Source organism: Apium graveolens, chromosome 11 (genome assembly GCF_009905375.1).
Source record: "Apium graveolens cultivar Ventura chromosome 11, ASM990537v1, whole genome shotgun sequence".
Classification (NCBI taxonomy): Eukaryota; Viridiplantae; Streptophyta; class Magnoliopsida; order Apiales; family Apiaceae; genus Apium; species Apium graveolens.
The window spans coordinates 125,878,528-125,895,272 of record NC_133657.1 but is presented as its reverse complement, the minus strand read 5'-3'; the positions used below and the strand labels follow the sequence as shown (position 1 = coordinate 125,895,272).

Genomic DNA, 16,745 nt, shown 5'->3' with positions numbered 1-16,745 from the left:
ATGCTAAGACAAATAACAAGTTGAGATTGTTTATAACTAAGAATTAAACTAACAATTATAACTAAGAGAACAAGAATGGTTGAATTAATATATATGACAAATATGGGACCCTAACTTCATTAAATACTTCATTCAATAGCTTTTTTGTTCTTAACCTTAGCATGTGATGGTGATGACAACTAATCAGATAACACGAAACTAGTAAACGCCAACTTTCGCTGTACGAATACCCTACTCCCAGACATCCATAAAAGAGATAGAAGCTGAATAGACACCAATTATGTGGAGACCCTATATGTCTAAAGAATTTGACAACATAAAGGTTTAATGAACAAGTTATCTACCGTGATTACATATGGCAAGTAAGATGGTTAAAATTACCTATGAATCATGCATAACACATGAACCTATGCTAGCATGGCAAGTTCTAAACCTATATATTCACTGTCGCTTCAATATAGATTAATACGCTATCTTATATGTTAGCTACGCACATAAGACGAATAAGCATAACCAATACTAGGATATCATACAATCACCACACACTAAGGTATCGAAAAAATTTAACTAAAGAAATCCATAAATAAATCTGTTAGAACCCTACGATAATGATTAGTTCATAATCGAACTCATCATCACCATGGGTTCCAATGAAAGCATGATAATAAACAATATAAGAGTACTAGGGTTCAAAGACAAATCGAAAAAAGCATCCAAGTATCGCCTAAACCAAAGAAAATAAAAGGCTTCTTCTATGTAGCCATCTCGTGCTCTCTAGGTCTTCTTATTGCTCTCCCAGGGCTCCTTGTTGTTAAAAACATCTTTTTATTGGTATATATAGGCTCCAAGATGACCAGAACTCTCAAAATCTTCAATTTCGACTAAATCAAGATTCGCAGAAACCGGGCGTGCTTCTACTGGGCACGGGGCGCACTGACTCTGGCACGGCCGCGCTGACATTCTGGAAAAATTCTGACAATTCTTCTTTTGGCCGTATCTTGAGTTATGCTCGTCAAAATTAGGCGATTCAACTGCCCACGCGAAACTAACGAGATTCTCTACAACTTGAGAATGTCCTAAGCTTCCAGTTCTGATATATTTTCAGCATATTTCTTTGAAAAACTCCTTTCTTCATTTAACTGATGCCTGAAATGTAATAACACAAAAACACATCAAAAATACCAATAAATTGAGTCCAAAACACCAACTTAAGCCTGTAATGAAGCGTTCCAAATAGATATAAAATCCACTTATCAATTACATATAATATTAAATATATATAAATACTATATAAATACTACCATATAATATTAATTTATATCATTTAAAAATTTTGGTACACTTAAATTGGTGATTAACTCCTTAACAGCCTTCTATAATATGCTGAGCATATATAACTTTAGGCCACATCTGGTGTTGGGCCTGTAGCTACAGATTCAAGGCCGCTTGGAGAATCTTTAAAACTTTCAATCTTAAGAAAAAGATTTACATATCAGATGATTTTCCGAGTCATTAGCGAGATTAGTTGGGAGTGTTATTAAACATGGTTGTTTTGGTTAATCCTTCATAGGTGTGCTGAAAGGTGGTGGTCACATAGTCATTAAGAAAATGATTAAAGTTCTATCAAGGACACTCGCTTTCTATGTCTAAATGTGGTGGTAAATTCTTGCATCTTACTTCAATAGAAGTTACAACTCAATACTTTTTCACTATGTCTAAATGTGTTAAAAAAACATTTTCTTCACAGTTGACAGAATCTCATAATTAATGTTTGTTTGTTGTTTCAAATAGAGTATCTACTGAGAAAGTTGTACAGGAACTGCAGTATCTAAATTTTCCCACAAGTGTCAAGACGGCGAAAGTAGAATCTTATAAATAGTATCACATTATTTAAGGTTTAAAGTATAACATGATACCAGATGGAGGCGAAAATCAAGGGAATGAATATAACCAAAACTTCCCAAGCAACTATAGACATCACAGCAATAGCTCCCACAAGTTGGATTATAAAAGAAATAAGCCCGTCAAGCAAGGACGGAATCCGAGTATCCACGGCACTTTGATCAGTTGAACACTATACAATAGGAAATCGATCGAACTAGTCAGGAAAATTTATTGAGACAAGTACACTACTTATTAACTAAAATAAGCATGAAAAAACAAGCTGCAAAGGGAATCATCATTATTTTTGTATTTCTGATAATTTAGTTACAAAAGCTAAGAAGAAATTATATTCCTCCGGTACTATATACCAGTACAGCAACCTCAAAATCTTATATAAATCTTTAACAAACTTTAGCCATATAAATATCATACTAACTTCATCATTATTTTCTCAAAAAAGCTAAATGAGAACCAAAACGTTTAATCTGGACAAAAAGAAAGGACCGTCATGGAGAGAAAATAATATTGCATATAAAAGTAAATAAAAATTAGAAGTCGTTTTATTGAGCTAAAAAACTTAACTGTGATTATTCAAATTATGTAAACGTGCATTGTGTTCAATGGGCCAAAATACAGCTTACTTGCTGCATACTACTATGATATGTGTTACCCACAAACTCTTCAATTCACATCATTCTGAACAAACATTAAAAAATTATTGTCATAAAATATTTAAGCCTGACATTTACACATACTCACATTTAAACACCAAACCTCGGGCTCTATAATATATCTTGTCAATTATATTAAGAAGTAAATTGCTGACTAGAAAAATGAAAAAAACAACCACTTACTCGGTTCAGAATTCTTCCAGCAGGTGTAGCATCCAAAGAGGTGACACTCTACCAATTCAAGCTCATACCGTATGCTATAATTTTGAAGGAGATATACCATATTGACAGTACTGAAGTTTCGAGTTGAGGATTTAGTAAACGCCCAGAGAGTAATATAGAAAGCTCATATGACCACCACTCAAGACAGACCAAGGCTTAATCACATTAAGCCAACATGACATACCAAGGCTTAATGCCAGCACTACCAAAATCGAACTTGAATATTAACATCCAACACATAGGTATGTACAACTAATGCTGGTAAATCTGATAAATTACTTGATATTCTTATTTGAAAAAGTACTGATTAGGAATTTCAGAAACTCAAAGTAAGCAACATAAACATATCAATCAAAAATACCAATAAAAACTTTGTACTCACATTACATCTCATGTAGATGCAGCTTCATAGTCAAGAAGGAGTGCGCGCTTAGGTTTCACATATTTATAACAAAACCTCTGGCATATACATAACATGTACATAAAATAGAGAATTGCATTGTACAAAATAATAGTAGAGAAGTTCACAATACATACACAAATCAAAAACTAACAACATAATTAACACAAAAAGTGAGAAAAAGGTACAGACAAATGAAATTCAAACCTTAATAATCAAATTGAAGCACACTAAGCTCCAGATATGTTGAAAAAAAACTACAAACAAATTAAAGTTGGAGTTATATTCAAAATTAATTATAGATGAAGAATAAACAAAACCAATCGAAAGATATAAACACAAATTCAGGTCGATAAATTAGTGTTTCTCAAAGATTCAGTTCGATCAATTGAAGTGATACTTCAATTAGGGTTTCAAATGATACCTAAATTATAAAAAAATGAGAATGTGAGAGACAACAGAGATTTTAATCCAAGGAGTGGGAGATGGCGAGAGAGGGAGAGGAAGAGAGAGAGAGAGAAAGAGAGATGAGAGAGACGAGGGAGAGTGAGATGAAGAGAGGCGAGGGAATTATTTTGGTAAAAGTGAAATAAAACGGGGGAAATATTGGTTTTGATTTAAGTGGGAAAATTTGGGACGGGGATGATGCGCGTATTTTTTAACTTTCTAAAACTTATCATCGACAACGGTTACATATGGAATCGATGTCTAAGTAAAATTTACAACTGTCAAAATGAAAACCGATGTTTAATCTACCATTACTGTTTTTTTTAAAATTATGTTCAACAATGGTTATTTTACTGACCGATATTTTAAAAAATAACAGATATCTAAGTACTGATGTTAAATCATGTTTTTCTAGTAGTGTATTGTGGTACATATTGATGAATCATTTGTCATATGATTATAATATGCAAAATGTAAATGCCAAAGAAATATTTGAGATGTCAGAAAAAGAAGTTAACACATATTTGAATTTATATATAATCAATTTTTGAGATACATGTTCACTATAAGATTTTTCTTATAACAGTTGATGTCTTGTCTGGTGTGAATTTAACATAAAAGATGAAGAATGATGAGACAACACCATTAAATGTAAATTTTAAAAACTGTTAGGATTATAGTGTAATAGTGAAATAGTCCAGGGAATAAAATGCAAAGTTATAGAAGTTCGAGGGTAAAATTACAAATCTTGTAAATAAATATGGATACAAAGACGTAAGTTTTTTTTGACACCAAAAGACGTAAGTTTATAAAAATAACTTATACCCGAGAGTGTTAAATAAGTTGTTTGGAGTGATGTCCAAATAAGAATGAGAGAGCACATAATGGGTTTCTGGTCAGAAAGGGGACAAGAACTAACAACTTATTTATCAATTAAAATATTTATTGGAACCCAAACAATTATCTATAAACTGACCTAGCTAATAAGAAATAATTTCGTACTCTTTTATCAAGTGTCAAGTTAGAATATCGGAAAATTATCGATAATATATAAGAATTAATTTGATTACGATGATTATTCGAAAATATGAGTGTAACTTATTCTCCGGCCATATTTATATATAATTTTTATATATAATGACGGCAAAAATATCATTGATATTGATCATAATACATTTTTCATGAACACAATAAATATATAAATATCAACTATCATTTTATCTGTTAATAAGTTGCCAAATATACGAATCGATTACATGGTGTCTCAAGTGCTGCTGACATGTTTTTACGAAATCTCAACATGACAATTTTCGCAATTAGTTCTCAAATTTAAGTTGATTCTTTAATCATTTTTAGTTTGAGTGGGACGTGTTAAAGTCTCCATTTCACATTAACACAATTTCAAATATTAAATCATATCAACAGTTTAAGCAATGTAGTTGAATAAGTGAACATAGTGTGGTTGATGAGTTTCTTCTGTTTATTAACATAGTCTTTCATTACATGTTAGTTTTTGTATAAATATGTTCATCTAATTCTCTAATACTACAAGTGGTACATTTTTATGCCGTTCTAAATTTCACCTTTTTTTGCTAATAATTACAGATATACATACTATATATACACGGGGACTCTTAATTTGCCCCAAGGGAATAAGAGTTCAACCACTACCAGCACCAATCCTTTCTTAAAAATTTTAACTTCACTTTTGGATGCACCGCTAATGAATATCATGTGTCCGTTTGAAATTTTTTAAAATATGTAACTTATAACTTTAATTTTAAAAAAATGACTTATAAATCAAAAGCAGATGAATATTTATCATTAATCTAAGTGTTTGAATAATTTTACTTAAAAATTATAATTTTTTTTACTTAAATGAACTAAACTAAATAGTACTTTTTAAATATAATTACCTTAATTCATAAATTTTAGATTAGATTAATATTTAAAATATATATTTTACATTTAAAGTTAATTAAAAGGCGAAAAATTAAAATAACTCGAGACAAATACGTCGTACTAACATTTAATTTATCAATTTATAACTTATCAACTTAACAACAAATACTCATTGACAAATACTCATTGATAAATACTTACCACTTATACCCTTATAAAGCGTCAGCCAAGAGGCCCAATATGTATATAACATAAACATCAGTTATATATAGATACGATATAAGTAGTATATCCTCAAATGTTTCTACAAATATGAAGATTGCATATGAAATGATTAAATACGCTAAAGGTGGTGCATTAATAGCTTGTAAAATTTACATGCACATGCAATTTCACGATTTAGGCTTTATTTGATCTTTACTTCTTCTTTGGAAATAGCAATGTAAGGTTCCAAGTAACGACGACACATGTAAGAAATCCTTATTATTTCTTAATATTTAATAAGATGAAAGACTGCCACAGCGTTGTTCAACAAGTCTAAGAGCTCTTGATTCATTTTGGTAAGCTGATCTCCTCTCGGACCTTTCCCTTGGACATTCTTCTGGCATGCATCAATCGACGAAATAGCGTCTTTCAGCAATCCATCAATTTGTATATCATCCTCTTTTGTTCTGCTAGCCAAGTAGTTAACCGAGTTATCGACATCATCCACGGCCCCCTCGTAATGTTGTTCACAATCTTGAAAGATTTGCCTTAGTGAAGAATCCGCTGCATCACCCGATTCAGTATTCTCACTTGTCCGTGTAATGTACTCGATGTTTGAGATGGTCTTGGTGGATGCAGCTTCGAATGTTATAAATGCAAGATCATTGATGTCTTTTTTCGGTGTCTTGGTGTCTGCATTGATTGTCTGTAGACAAAGATCTTTGTTTGGTGCAGAGGCACAAGCTTGTGTGATTAGGTCATTTGGTACGGCTGAGGCATTTGGCACAGTTTTGGCTTCCGGGGCAGGGTCAACAGGGGCGGCAGCTGCTGTAGTAGGACAGGGAAAAAGCGTAAAGGAAATGGTTAGAGATAAGAGGAAAATGAAGCTTGACATTGTTAAATTCATTTGTTCTCCTTCGTTTGATTATGCTTTTCTTTGTTTCTTGACTTTTGTTTTTTCCTGATTTATTGATTGGTAGGGAGATAAATGAGGTAGAATGGCCATGCACAGTTTGCAAGCTACGGCAAACCACTCAAACAGGAACTGCAAATTAACTGGATCCTCTAATATTTATACTTGTTACATTCGGGTTTACTCAGTCAGGTCTACCTTGCAAAATTAATATGTTATTTACATTTTTCTTAATTATTTATTCAAAATTTATGAAGATGTGTTTATATGAGAACAGGTTTGACAGTTGAAAAGAGTGATTATGCACAGAAGTCAGAACTACATTTTGTGCTATATATTCCAGATAGCTCTTAACGCACAATATTAATCAGCATCAAAGAAATGTATAAGGCGTTACATAAACAAAATTACATTGCATATTACACATAATCAATACAAAATTAAAGAAGAAAAGTTGCTGGTACATAATTGAAAGTATGTTTCACAAATTACAGATGAATCAAAGAATGATCCGAACCACCAAGTTTGAATTTGGATTTTACATGCTCATTTCTTTTAAAAAGTAAATTTATTGTATCAAATCAAGAAGGCAGGAAGCAAGAGAAAAGCTGTTCAGAATTATAAGCCACTGTAATATGGCACTCCAGTTTGAGGTAACCAGCTATCCCCAGATATGAAATTAGCAACCGTGAAATTAACAGCTTCAGTTGCATTAATAATGCGATAACCTGGCCATGTAACTCTACCACTAGTGTCTGATCCAGGCCCTGTGTTGCTAAACTCTGCATAATACAATGTATCCAAGGCGAAACTTCCTGACCATTCACGCCAACCAGCAGAATTTATCAAACTATCCATAAACGATTGCATATAGACTGTCCTCGAGTACTGTTTCCATGGCCTCCCAAGATATGTCTGTGTGCCTCCATTGCTTGATGCCAAATCATCAGCAGCTCTAATATTACAGTTCTGTATTGAAATGCCTGTATTCTGGCTCAAATCACTTCTTCCTTGTGCAGTTATGGCATTGAATTGATTGGGCAGTGGTAGACGTGGATAGATGTTGCAATCTTGTAGCACAGCTGCTCCGTTGCCAAATATAAAGTCGACCGTGCCATATATGTCACATTCTGTGTAGAATTGCCTATTGGAGTGGGGATACAGGGTATCTTGATACCCTTCAAAGCTGCAGCTATAGAATGTTGACATATCTGCCCCACTTCGCATTGCGACTGCCTGGTGATTTACTGCCCCTGCTGTGTTCCGGAATGTTATATTTACTGCTACGAATCCCTGTCCCACTACAGCTGCATAAACAACATTGTGTCAGTATATGTTACAAGTATTATATAATATCGAAGTATAAAATATTACAAGTTCAAATTGACTCCATTAAATCAAGAAATTAATAATGTCTTACCAAATGTTGCAGTGTTAAAAGTTGTGAAGCCATCAGCAGTACTATGGTTGCCGGTGATTACTGTCTGGTTAATTCCGTCGCCAATCATCATAATGTACTTGTTATTCTTTGGAATGGACACATATTCTTCATAGACCCCAGCTGTGACATATATCACAAAGTAGCCATCACTAGCTACAGTTTTGTTGGGAGCCAAAGTTAAAGCGCCCTTGATGGTTGTAAAGTCCCCTGTTCCATCTTGACTCACGACAACAATGTTACTCACTACTATATAATCACTGTCATCTTGTAGAAGATGTCTGCGACCTATCCTTTGAAGAATCGCTTTATTTTTGTCAGACGTTTTAAAGGGAAATCTACCGTGTGCAAATGCTCCTCTACTCTTAGGAGTACGAGATAAAACTCTTTTTGTATTGGGAACCCAACCTGTTTGGAAAAGAGATAAAGAAACACTATAAAACTTAGTTGCATTAACAAGCGGAACAGTTACTCCATCTTTCAAGCTCCAAGATGAAGCAGTTTCTTCGAGCCCGTCTAAACAAGTTTGTGTATTGGTTAAAACAGAACTCATTAATGTATGAACAGTGTCAGCTTGAGAAACAGATAAGGTCTGAGCCTGCTTGATTATTGTGGACGAATCTACTATATAATCAACGTTAAGCTCAGCTAGTAAACTACAATCTTTAAGAGCAGCAATAGCTCCGGTCGTCAAACCAGAGCTTCGCTGAAGAAATTTTTGTGTCAATGACAAAAATGTACGAGCAGTTGATAAGGAGTTGGTGAAGGATGAGAGTCCATAGTCATGGACTTTGGCATTGTTGTTATTCGGAAGAGAAGATTGACATAAGGATGGATAGGGAGTGGAATCACATACATGGCTGGCCAAGGCCACGGAAGAGAACAAAATTGGTAGTAGAAAGATGACCAGAGTTGAGTTAGAAGAAGAAGAAGAATAGGGTTTGGAGGCCATGGTTGTTTGCTGTACGGAATGAATAGTAGTTTGTAGTAATGGTTAAGAGAGTGACTTGAGATGGTATTTATAGATTCTGGAGTAGGAAGAAACGAATGTTTCAGAATATTGTTGGTAGTGAAGTCAACTTTCATGTATAGTTCACCAAGAAACCAGAACCACGTCTATCGCAAATGTAGATTGACTTTGTCGTTTGAGTGTTCGAAGTGGGATAAGTTGTTGTAATCCGAATTGTCGTATCGTATATATGCAATAAAATTGAATATATTTTATGAGATATTGAGATTAACTGGGAATTTGGGATGGTAAATGAGACTGTATCGGGTTCCATATGTATTCAGAAAGTTTAAGCAGTACCATGACCACATTCAAATTAGTTCTGATAGTATATGCTCTGAAGATGAAACATGGTAATAATCTTATAGTTTTATATTTTTAATATAACATTTCCTGATATGAGCTCTTTCATTAGACAAGTATAATTCTTATAATTTGAATGTGAAACATGCATTTGCGTAGTTTTGTTATTACGTCAATCAGAACATAAAGTATGATGAAGTTTTGATGTAGTGAGGGAACCAGAATTTCAAGATAGCCGCAAATAAAACTGGGTTCTCCTGAGTTTCGAGGGTTAGTTGGAGTAGTAATTTACATTGAGCTTTCTTGATTATGCCAGTGTGAATGTAAACGCGGAATTATGATCTGGATCCAGTATTGATATTTCTTTACATAATATTTGATGACTAACTACTATTGATGTTTAGAGTAAGATACTAGTATTAGTCTATTACCAGCAACATGTAGACTGTAATGAAACAGGCATTTTCAAACAAGAGTACCAAGTACTAACCTATATAATATAGCTATGCATAAAAGACACGCAACGAATAGGTGCATGCACGTTTAGCAAATACAAAATTCAGGCATTCAAAGGTGCCTCAGATAAACCTTGGACTTGGCTTATCAATATTATGAAAATAGTGCAGCAAATTCAGAAAATTAGTGGGAATGTATGTTAGTAGAATAAACTCTAAAATATGTGGTTACGTATTTGCTTAGAGAAAGTCTAAGCTTATGTTCTTATATATCTACAACGTGAGAGGCAAATTAAAGAAGCTATACAAGGTCAGCTGTCGGCGAATACTTGATGGTCATCTTAATTCGTTTTGGTAAAGAATACATTTGTCTATGAAACTCAGAGGGAATACTAACCAACACAATATCCATTCTCCACATAAGAAATCAAAACAGTACCGATCACACGATGATGAACAGAAAAGAAAGATTATCAAGTACATATATAGACAGAGAGGGATCAAAATTGTTAACCTGGTAATAGAAATGTATGATCAAATGACTTTATCAGGAGCTTCCTTTCATGTAATGAGTAATTTTAAGTGGAATATGTAAGTTAAATTCTAGTATTTACAAATCTATGTATAACAGATTAACATATAATAACAAGCTTAAGTGAGAATCGCTTGCTGAATTAACTCTACAGCTTATGGGTATCTTTGGGCTGGTGATGATTACTGTTTGTACGCAACATAGTAGACTCTCCAAACCAAATGATTCCAAGTTCCCTCCAAATTTCAAGCACGATGTAAATGGCTGTAATTTAGTGAAATTTATGTTTCTTTAGTGGTTTTTCGGTAATCAGATGATACTATTACTGAATGTCGTTCACTGATACAATAACTCATGAATCGAGCCTACATTGCACTGGATCACAAACCTATAGACAAAGCCAACACATGTAATTCTAGTCGTTAAGACTTTGAATGAAACATCCCAAACGCTTATTTGTTCCATTGCCCAAAGCCCTATAGCTGCTGTCCAATCTCAAATGTTCCTGTTGTTCCTTTGCATGTGCTTCCTTCTTTGTTCGTGCAATTGAAAAATTCTTCTGCCCCAGTGCCATTTCATTTGATCCAGCCTAAAAAAGACAAACTAAAATATAAAGTCAAATGACAGCAGATCAGACTGTTTCCATTTCTGAAGAACTCAATGGTAGTTGTTAAAAAATGATAATAGTTGCAGTGCGAAGTTCAAAGATGACAATTGAATCAGAAGTTACTGCTCAATATTCATTATTTAAAAATCAAAACTTATAGCCATAGCGATTAACGTAGAAACATGGACATACTAGATAAACTTGCAACATTTTGATAACCTAGTTGAGAGGTATGTAATAGTAACATGGAATGGCACATTCATTCTTAAATTTCTACAATTTCTAATTGGATTTCTCTTTCTACCTGCTTCCACAAGCAGTTCCAAATATAACAGGCAAATCAATGATATAAGAACAGAGAAATTGGTAGTCTACTTTACCATCTTTCTTTCAGAAATCAGAATAGGACCTCCATCTATCTCTGGGTAGTTAGGATTTTATTCATCAAGTTTCCCTGCAGGTAGGCAGCTTAGTCCAAAGACTGCTCGACATTACCTTTTCCCAACCAAGCATATCCAAAAAAAGAGGGGCCATCTTGTATCATAGTTTAGAACACCTGACTCTTTGATTACATTGATATTAGTTAGATCATGACGGTAATTTACTTGTAATTCCTCAATAGCCACACCAAGGTTAAGATTTGTCAAGCCCTTAAAGTCATATACTTTCAAAGTTTCCAGAGAAATAAAATTGTTTTTAGAGATGTGATTTATAATGCAGTCCATATTTGAAGATGAGCCTCCTCCTTTTTGCTAATATTCTCCATTGGTAGTAACTAGTAAGTAATTGAGGCAACATTTCTACTAATTGTTTCTGGTGTTATTCTGCTACTGACAGAATCCACTCTTGTTGGTCGTTTTAAGGATGGAAAATTACTTGGATTCCTTGTCAACTTTGAACGACCATTGATTTCAAAAGCCTTATGTTCAGAAAATGCTAGCATAGTACTTTGTTCTTCACCACATCTACTCATAACTTGTTTCAGCCAATCTTCCAGCTTTGGCAAATCTTACATTGTTGTACCGGTTTTTTCCTCGCTCTATCACTCCTAGACCTCTATTAAAGTCGTTCCCAAAAGGTTGACATTTTTCATCCTATTGACCTTCATCTCCTTATTAAATGCACTACGGGCTGAATTCCAAGATCACCAGCACATTTTAAAAAAATTTGTCAAATGACGTATGAGATATGAATAGGCTTAATCTTATGGGGGCGACCTTAAAACGATGTAATATGTTATGTTTGGACGGGAATATAGTGATCCTGCCGACATGCTTTATGATGATACATGCTTTTTTTAGATGGAAGGAAAAGTCCCGAACTCTAGTATGATTTCTACCTTTTGTCGAGTAACTTCGTATGCAAGTTCATCCATAAAAACATCTGCAATATGAGGTACCACTTTAAGTTGGTTGAACCAGTTTTGGACAGCAGTCTTAGTTTTTTTTTGTATTAGCATCGGATAAGAGAGCATCAATTGATTTGAAGCCTGTATCACTTCTTCAGTTGCAAGTGAAACAAGCTTACCAACCAATCCCCTAGCAAGATAAGGTATAATTGCATCAGCCATTCTTCTCTATATTATGGTGATGGGATTTCATAAATTTATTTCACTTGAAAGTTGAAAATATATAATACAGAGTAGTTGATATTGCATGAAAATTATATATGTAATATAATAAGATAACGATAGTCACTCACACCTGTGGTGGAAGCATCTCGTATTAAGGTCTAACTCGAATGAGAATAGGAGAAATTTCCTATTCAGTAAAAAGATATCGTTTGGTCGTACTCGTGAAAATCTAAGCAGTAAATGACCTTGTTGAAGGTAATATGTAGGCAGAGAATACCTTCCAGGCTTCCACTTTGTTACTTGCATCAAGAAAATAGAAAGTGAAGTCTTTGTGAAATGCTCTGGTTTTTTTAATTAAGTTCTTCGCAGGCGAAGATGATTTACAAACACAGAAGCTACCAAAGATTAGTTTTCTGATTTGACTAAACTTTCGAGTTCTGATAATGTTTAATGTTGATGTATAGTTCAGTCTTTTTAGTGGATTTTTTTTCCCCTGTTGACAACTAGGAGCTTCAGAGACACTTGAGAACTTAGATTATTATAGTTGACAACCATAAGCTTGATAGAGACACCAAAACTGATCTTTTCAGTTGTGTAATCTTAAAGAAAGAACAAATTCCTTAAATATTGCTAGCATCTTTCAAAACAAGGATGTGGAATCTTACTGCACATCTTAAAAGCATCTTCAATGGTATATTAATGTTAAAAAGGTGTTAGCTGCTAGCATTATCATCTCGTTTGTTAGCTCTGTGATGATCAAATTATTAGGTATGTAGTAATTTATTTAATTCTACAAAAAAAATCAGATAAAATTCAAGTTGATCAGGATTTTGAATGCCATGATATTGTACTTGAGTACTTGCGAGAAGTACTGCGTGTACAAACACTCTGATTAAATTCCACTTGGGGCTACATATTGTGGATTCCAAATCCATGAGTTTGAGATACAATGTGCTTCCCCCTCAACATTCCTAGGCTTATGCATAACATCTTAACACAGTTAAACATTACTTAATACATACTTTACTATATTTACAAGTTTAAATTACTGCAACTTGCTTGCATCTTCATACTAATAATAATTTTAGTACAAATTCACTTCTAGTAGATACCCACCCCGTTAACTTACTGTAAAACTCACGAAAATCTGAGGTGTTATCCACCAGCTTTCGTTGTCCCTTCCACGGCTCTATATAAGCCTCCTAACATAACCATTTTTCTTTCATCCATAATTCCAAAACACACTCGGCTTTTATTACACCATATTATTATTCGTCATCAAACGGTTACAGAGATGTGCGGAGGTGCAATCATCAGTGATCTCATCCCTCCTCGAAGCTGCACCAAATATGTCTCGGCCTCTGATCTCTGGCCTTCCTCTCCGATCACTCTAAAAAGAGATCATCAGCCTAGCCACAACATCTCAGGTAACCTGCTTTCCTCTCTCTTTCAATACTAATCTCATAATAAATTATATCCTGAATTTGGTTGCCAGGGTCGAAATTCATTCAACAAGTGAAATTTATCGAATGTTTTTACCATTAAGGCCCTTTTTGACGATGCATTTTAACAAAACAGGTGGTGATCAACCCAAGCAAAGCGTAAAACGGCAACGCAAGAATCTGTACAGGGGAATAAGGCAACGTCCATGGGGAAAATGGGCAGCTGAAATCAGGGACCCGAGAAAAGGCGTGCGTGTTTGGCTTGGCACATTCAACACGGCTGAAGCTGCTGCTAGAGCTTACGACAAAGAAGCTCGAAAAATCAGGGGAAAGAAAGCTAAAGTTAATTTTCCAAATGAGGATGTCGTAAATGATTGTCACGATCAATGCAGGTCCGATCCTCAGAGTGAGCTTTCGACGAATTACACGAGTCAGGATTGGCAGAATGATCACAAGGTTAAAACAGGGGACACTCCAGTTACAGAAGAGAACAATGTGCAAAAGCTTTCGGAGGAGTTGATGGCGTACGAGTCATACATGAAATTTTACGAGATTCCGTATTTTAATGGCCCGTCGTTGGTGACGGTGGCGGCAGCGGGTGGTCAGTCTAATGCAGAGCAAGGAAGTGCGGTGGAGGGTGGCATGATTAACCTGTGGAGCTTCGATGATGTTGTTTGATGTATCGTTAAGAGAACATTTAGAATTTTTTAATTTCAAGCACATGTAGTCACAAATATTTCGCTTTGATCAAGCATTTAAGCCTCTGTTTTAAACTCATTTTATGATCTTAATCACATAATTTCTCCAACAACAAGTTGCGAATGGATTTGAGCCTTGAGGTATGGAAATGGGATTAACTGATAAATTGAAAACTAATTAAAGAAGTTACTTCAAATAATATTAGAATAAATTTTACTATTATAATTAAAATAATAATAATTTATTTTAAAAGAATATGAATTATTTATTTATTTCAAGATGATTCATAATGGTTAAATAAATTTTAAAAAATGAACTGGTAAAATAATTTTAAGAAAGTAGCGAGGTTTTTTGAATAAAGCGGCGCTACTGGTTTCATTTTCATCCTCTGATCAAAGAATTGGAAACTGTACGAGTACGTGTACAACTAATTTATGTTCCTTTTGCTTCTGTTTTAAACAAGCACCCACAGATTCCGGCATGCCGATTGCCGCTCCGCTACCATTCGGGGATTGTTTATTTTATTATCATGAAATAAAATATTTTCTTCTATTGTAATATATATTATTAGCACCTTTAATCAGTTAGGGTGATTAATAGGAAAATGGGCTATTATTAATTAGAGACCTTAAAGTGATTGATAAGATAATTGGTTATTATTCATGGGGTTGAGCCTTCGGTTCGGTTGGATTTCGAAACGACCCAAAATTACCGAAAACCGACATTATATTTTTTTCTTAACCGAAGCAAACCGAAATAATAATTTGGCTCGATCCAAAATCAAACCAAATTATTTCGATTAGTTCAGTTCGGTTTCTATAAACCGAATATTTAAAAAACCTGTGTCACAGTCTAATTTCAGAGGTCGTCGAAAGGTAGGAACGGGTTTCATCTCCTATGTTTAGCGTCTTGCTTTCTTTTTTCTAGTAAAAATAAATGTTTTAGACTAACACTAATATAATATCTCAACACTGAAAACATTACAGAACATAAAGCTTTTAAAACTTCTAGAGAATTCTCATAGCTGAACTTTTATTTTGTACTAGATGCCTGATCTACCAAAAATTCAGTTGATGCTTAACACTTTAAGATGCACGAATTAAAGCTATGCTCTAATCAACATAGTGCCTGTTAAACCTTTTCTCTACGTGCAAGTTACCAGAATTGAGTCGAGTCTGGAGTGTGTATTTGTAATTCTGTATTATTGTATTTTCAGTTAATATATTTACTAATTGTATATAATTATCTATATTATATTATATATAAAATATAATTTAAATATATATATATATATTATTCGGTTAATTTGGTTAAAACCGAATTAATATTTTGAAAAACCAAACCGAACCGAACCGATTTTATTTCGGTTAAAACCGAAATAACTGAATTTTTTTTAAAAAAAAATTGACCAAATCGAATCGAATTTTACCGATGCAGTTCGTTTTCGGTTCGGTTTTGCTCAGCTTCATTATGATTATCATAATACTAATTTACTAAATTTTATATAGTAATATTAGAAAAAATAGGCAATGACTAGTCGTTCTAAAATAAAATTGCAACACAACCTTTTAATGATAATTAATCTGGTGATTAATCAGTAATTTTTAAAACTATAATTTCGACACCAATCTATAAAAGGATGTGTTATGGATAAAAAAATATTCATTTATTTATTGCGTGTATTTAATGTTAGAGTTTGATAAATTTCGAACTTTAATTGCCGCACATGTGTTTTTTGGCTTAAATCTACCCTCACAAAATGCCTACCTACTTTGGTGTATGTCAAGGATCAAGTCAAAATGTAATATCCGGGACATAACGTGTAATTATTTTTATCAATAAATAATTATTATGTGATTATTATGTGATTTTTGGTGAATTATCTGATGATTGGTATGATAAGTGGATGTTTATATGTGGTAAAGTATAGGTATGTTAATTTTATTATGTCCAAAATAATATATAGATAATTATGGTATTTTCCTGATAATTTTTGGACTGTTATATGATTTTATAATGATTTATGAATTTATTAATTATTTTT

At 33.6% G+C, this 16,745-nt stretch overlaps 3 protein-coding genes and 1 long non-coding RNA gene across 4 annotated transcripts; 1 reads left to right on the top strand and 3 right to left on the bottom strand.

Moving 5' to 3' along the window:
* Positions 1-546: 546 nt before the first annotated feature.
* LOC141698445 (uncharacterized) lies at positions 547-3,698 on the bottom strand. Its single transcript, XR_012565096.1, has 3 exons — positions 2,739-3,698; positions 1,917-2,074; positions 547-1,146 (listed from the first exon to the last, which is right to left on the bottom strand). It is a non-coding gene; the product is annotated as an uncharacterized LOC141698445 (long non-coding RNA).
* A 2,318-nt stretch (positions 3,699-6,016) lies between these two features.
* On the bottom strand, positions 6,017-6,625 carry LOC141695862 (pectinesterase inhibitor-like). Its single transcript, XM_074500070.1, has one exon. The coding sequence runs from the start codon at positions 6,623-6,625 to the stop codon at positions 6,017-6,019; it is 609 nt and encodes a 202-aa protein (XP_074356171.1).
* A 480-nt stretch (positions 6,626-7,105) lies between these two features.
* Positions 7,106-9,052, bottom strand: LOC141698039 (pectinesterase-like). Its single transcript, XM_074502641.1, has 2 exons — positions 8,064-9,052; positions 7,106-7,950 (listed from the first exon to the last, which is right to left on the bottom strand). Exons 1-2 carry the CDS (start codon positions 9,031-9,033, stop codon positions 7,262-7,264), a joined length of 1,659 nt encoding a protein of 552 aa, XP_074358742.1. The 5' UTR covers positions 9,034-9,052; the 3' UTR covers positions 7,106-7,261.
* Positions 9,053-13,638: 4,586 nt separating this feature from the next.
* Positions 13,639-14,820, top strand: LOC141697687 (ethylene-responsive transcription factor ERF071). Its single transcript, XM_074502186.1, has 2 exons — positions 13,639-13,987; positions 14,139-14,820. The coding sequence occupies exons 1-2, from the start codon at positions 13,855-13,857 to the stop codon at positions 14,678-14,680; spliced, it is 675 nt and encodes a 224-aa protein (XP_074358287.1). The 5' UTR covers positions 13,639-13,854; the 3' UTR covers positions 14,681-14,820.
* Positions 14,821-16,745: the final 1,925 nt, after the last annotated feature.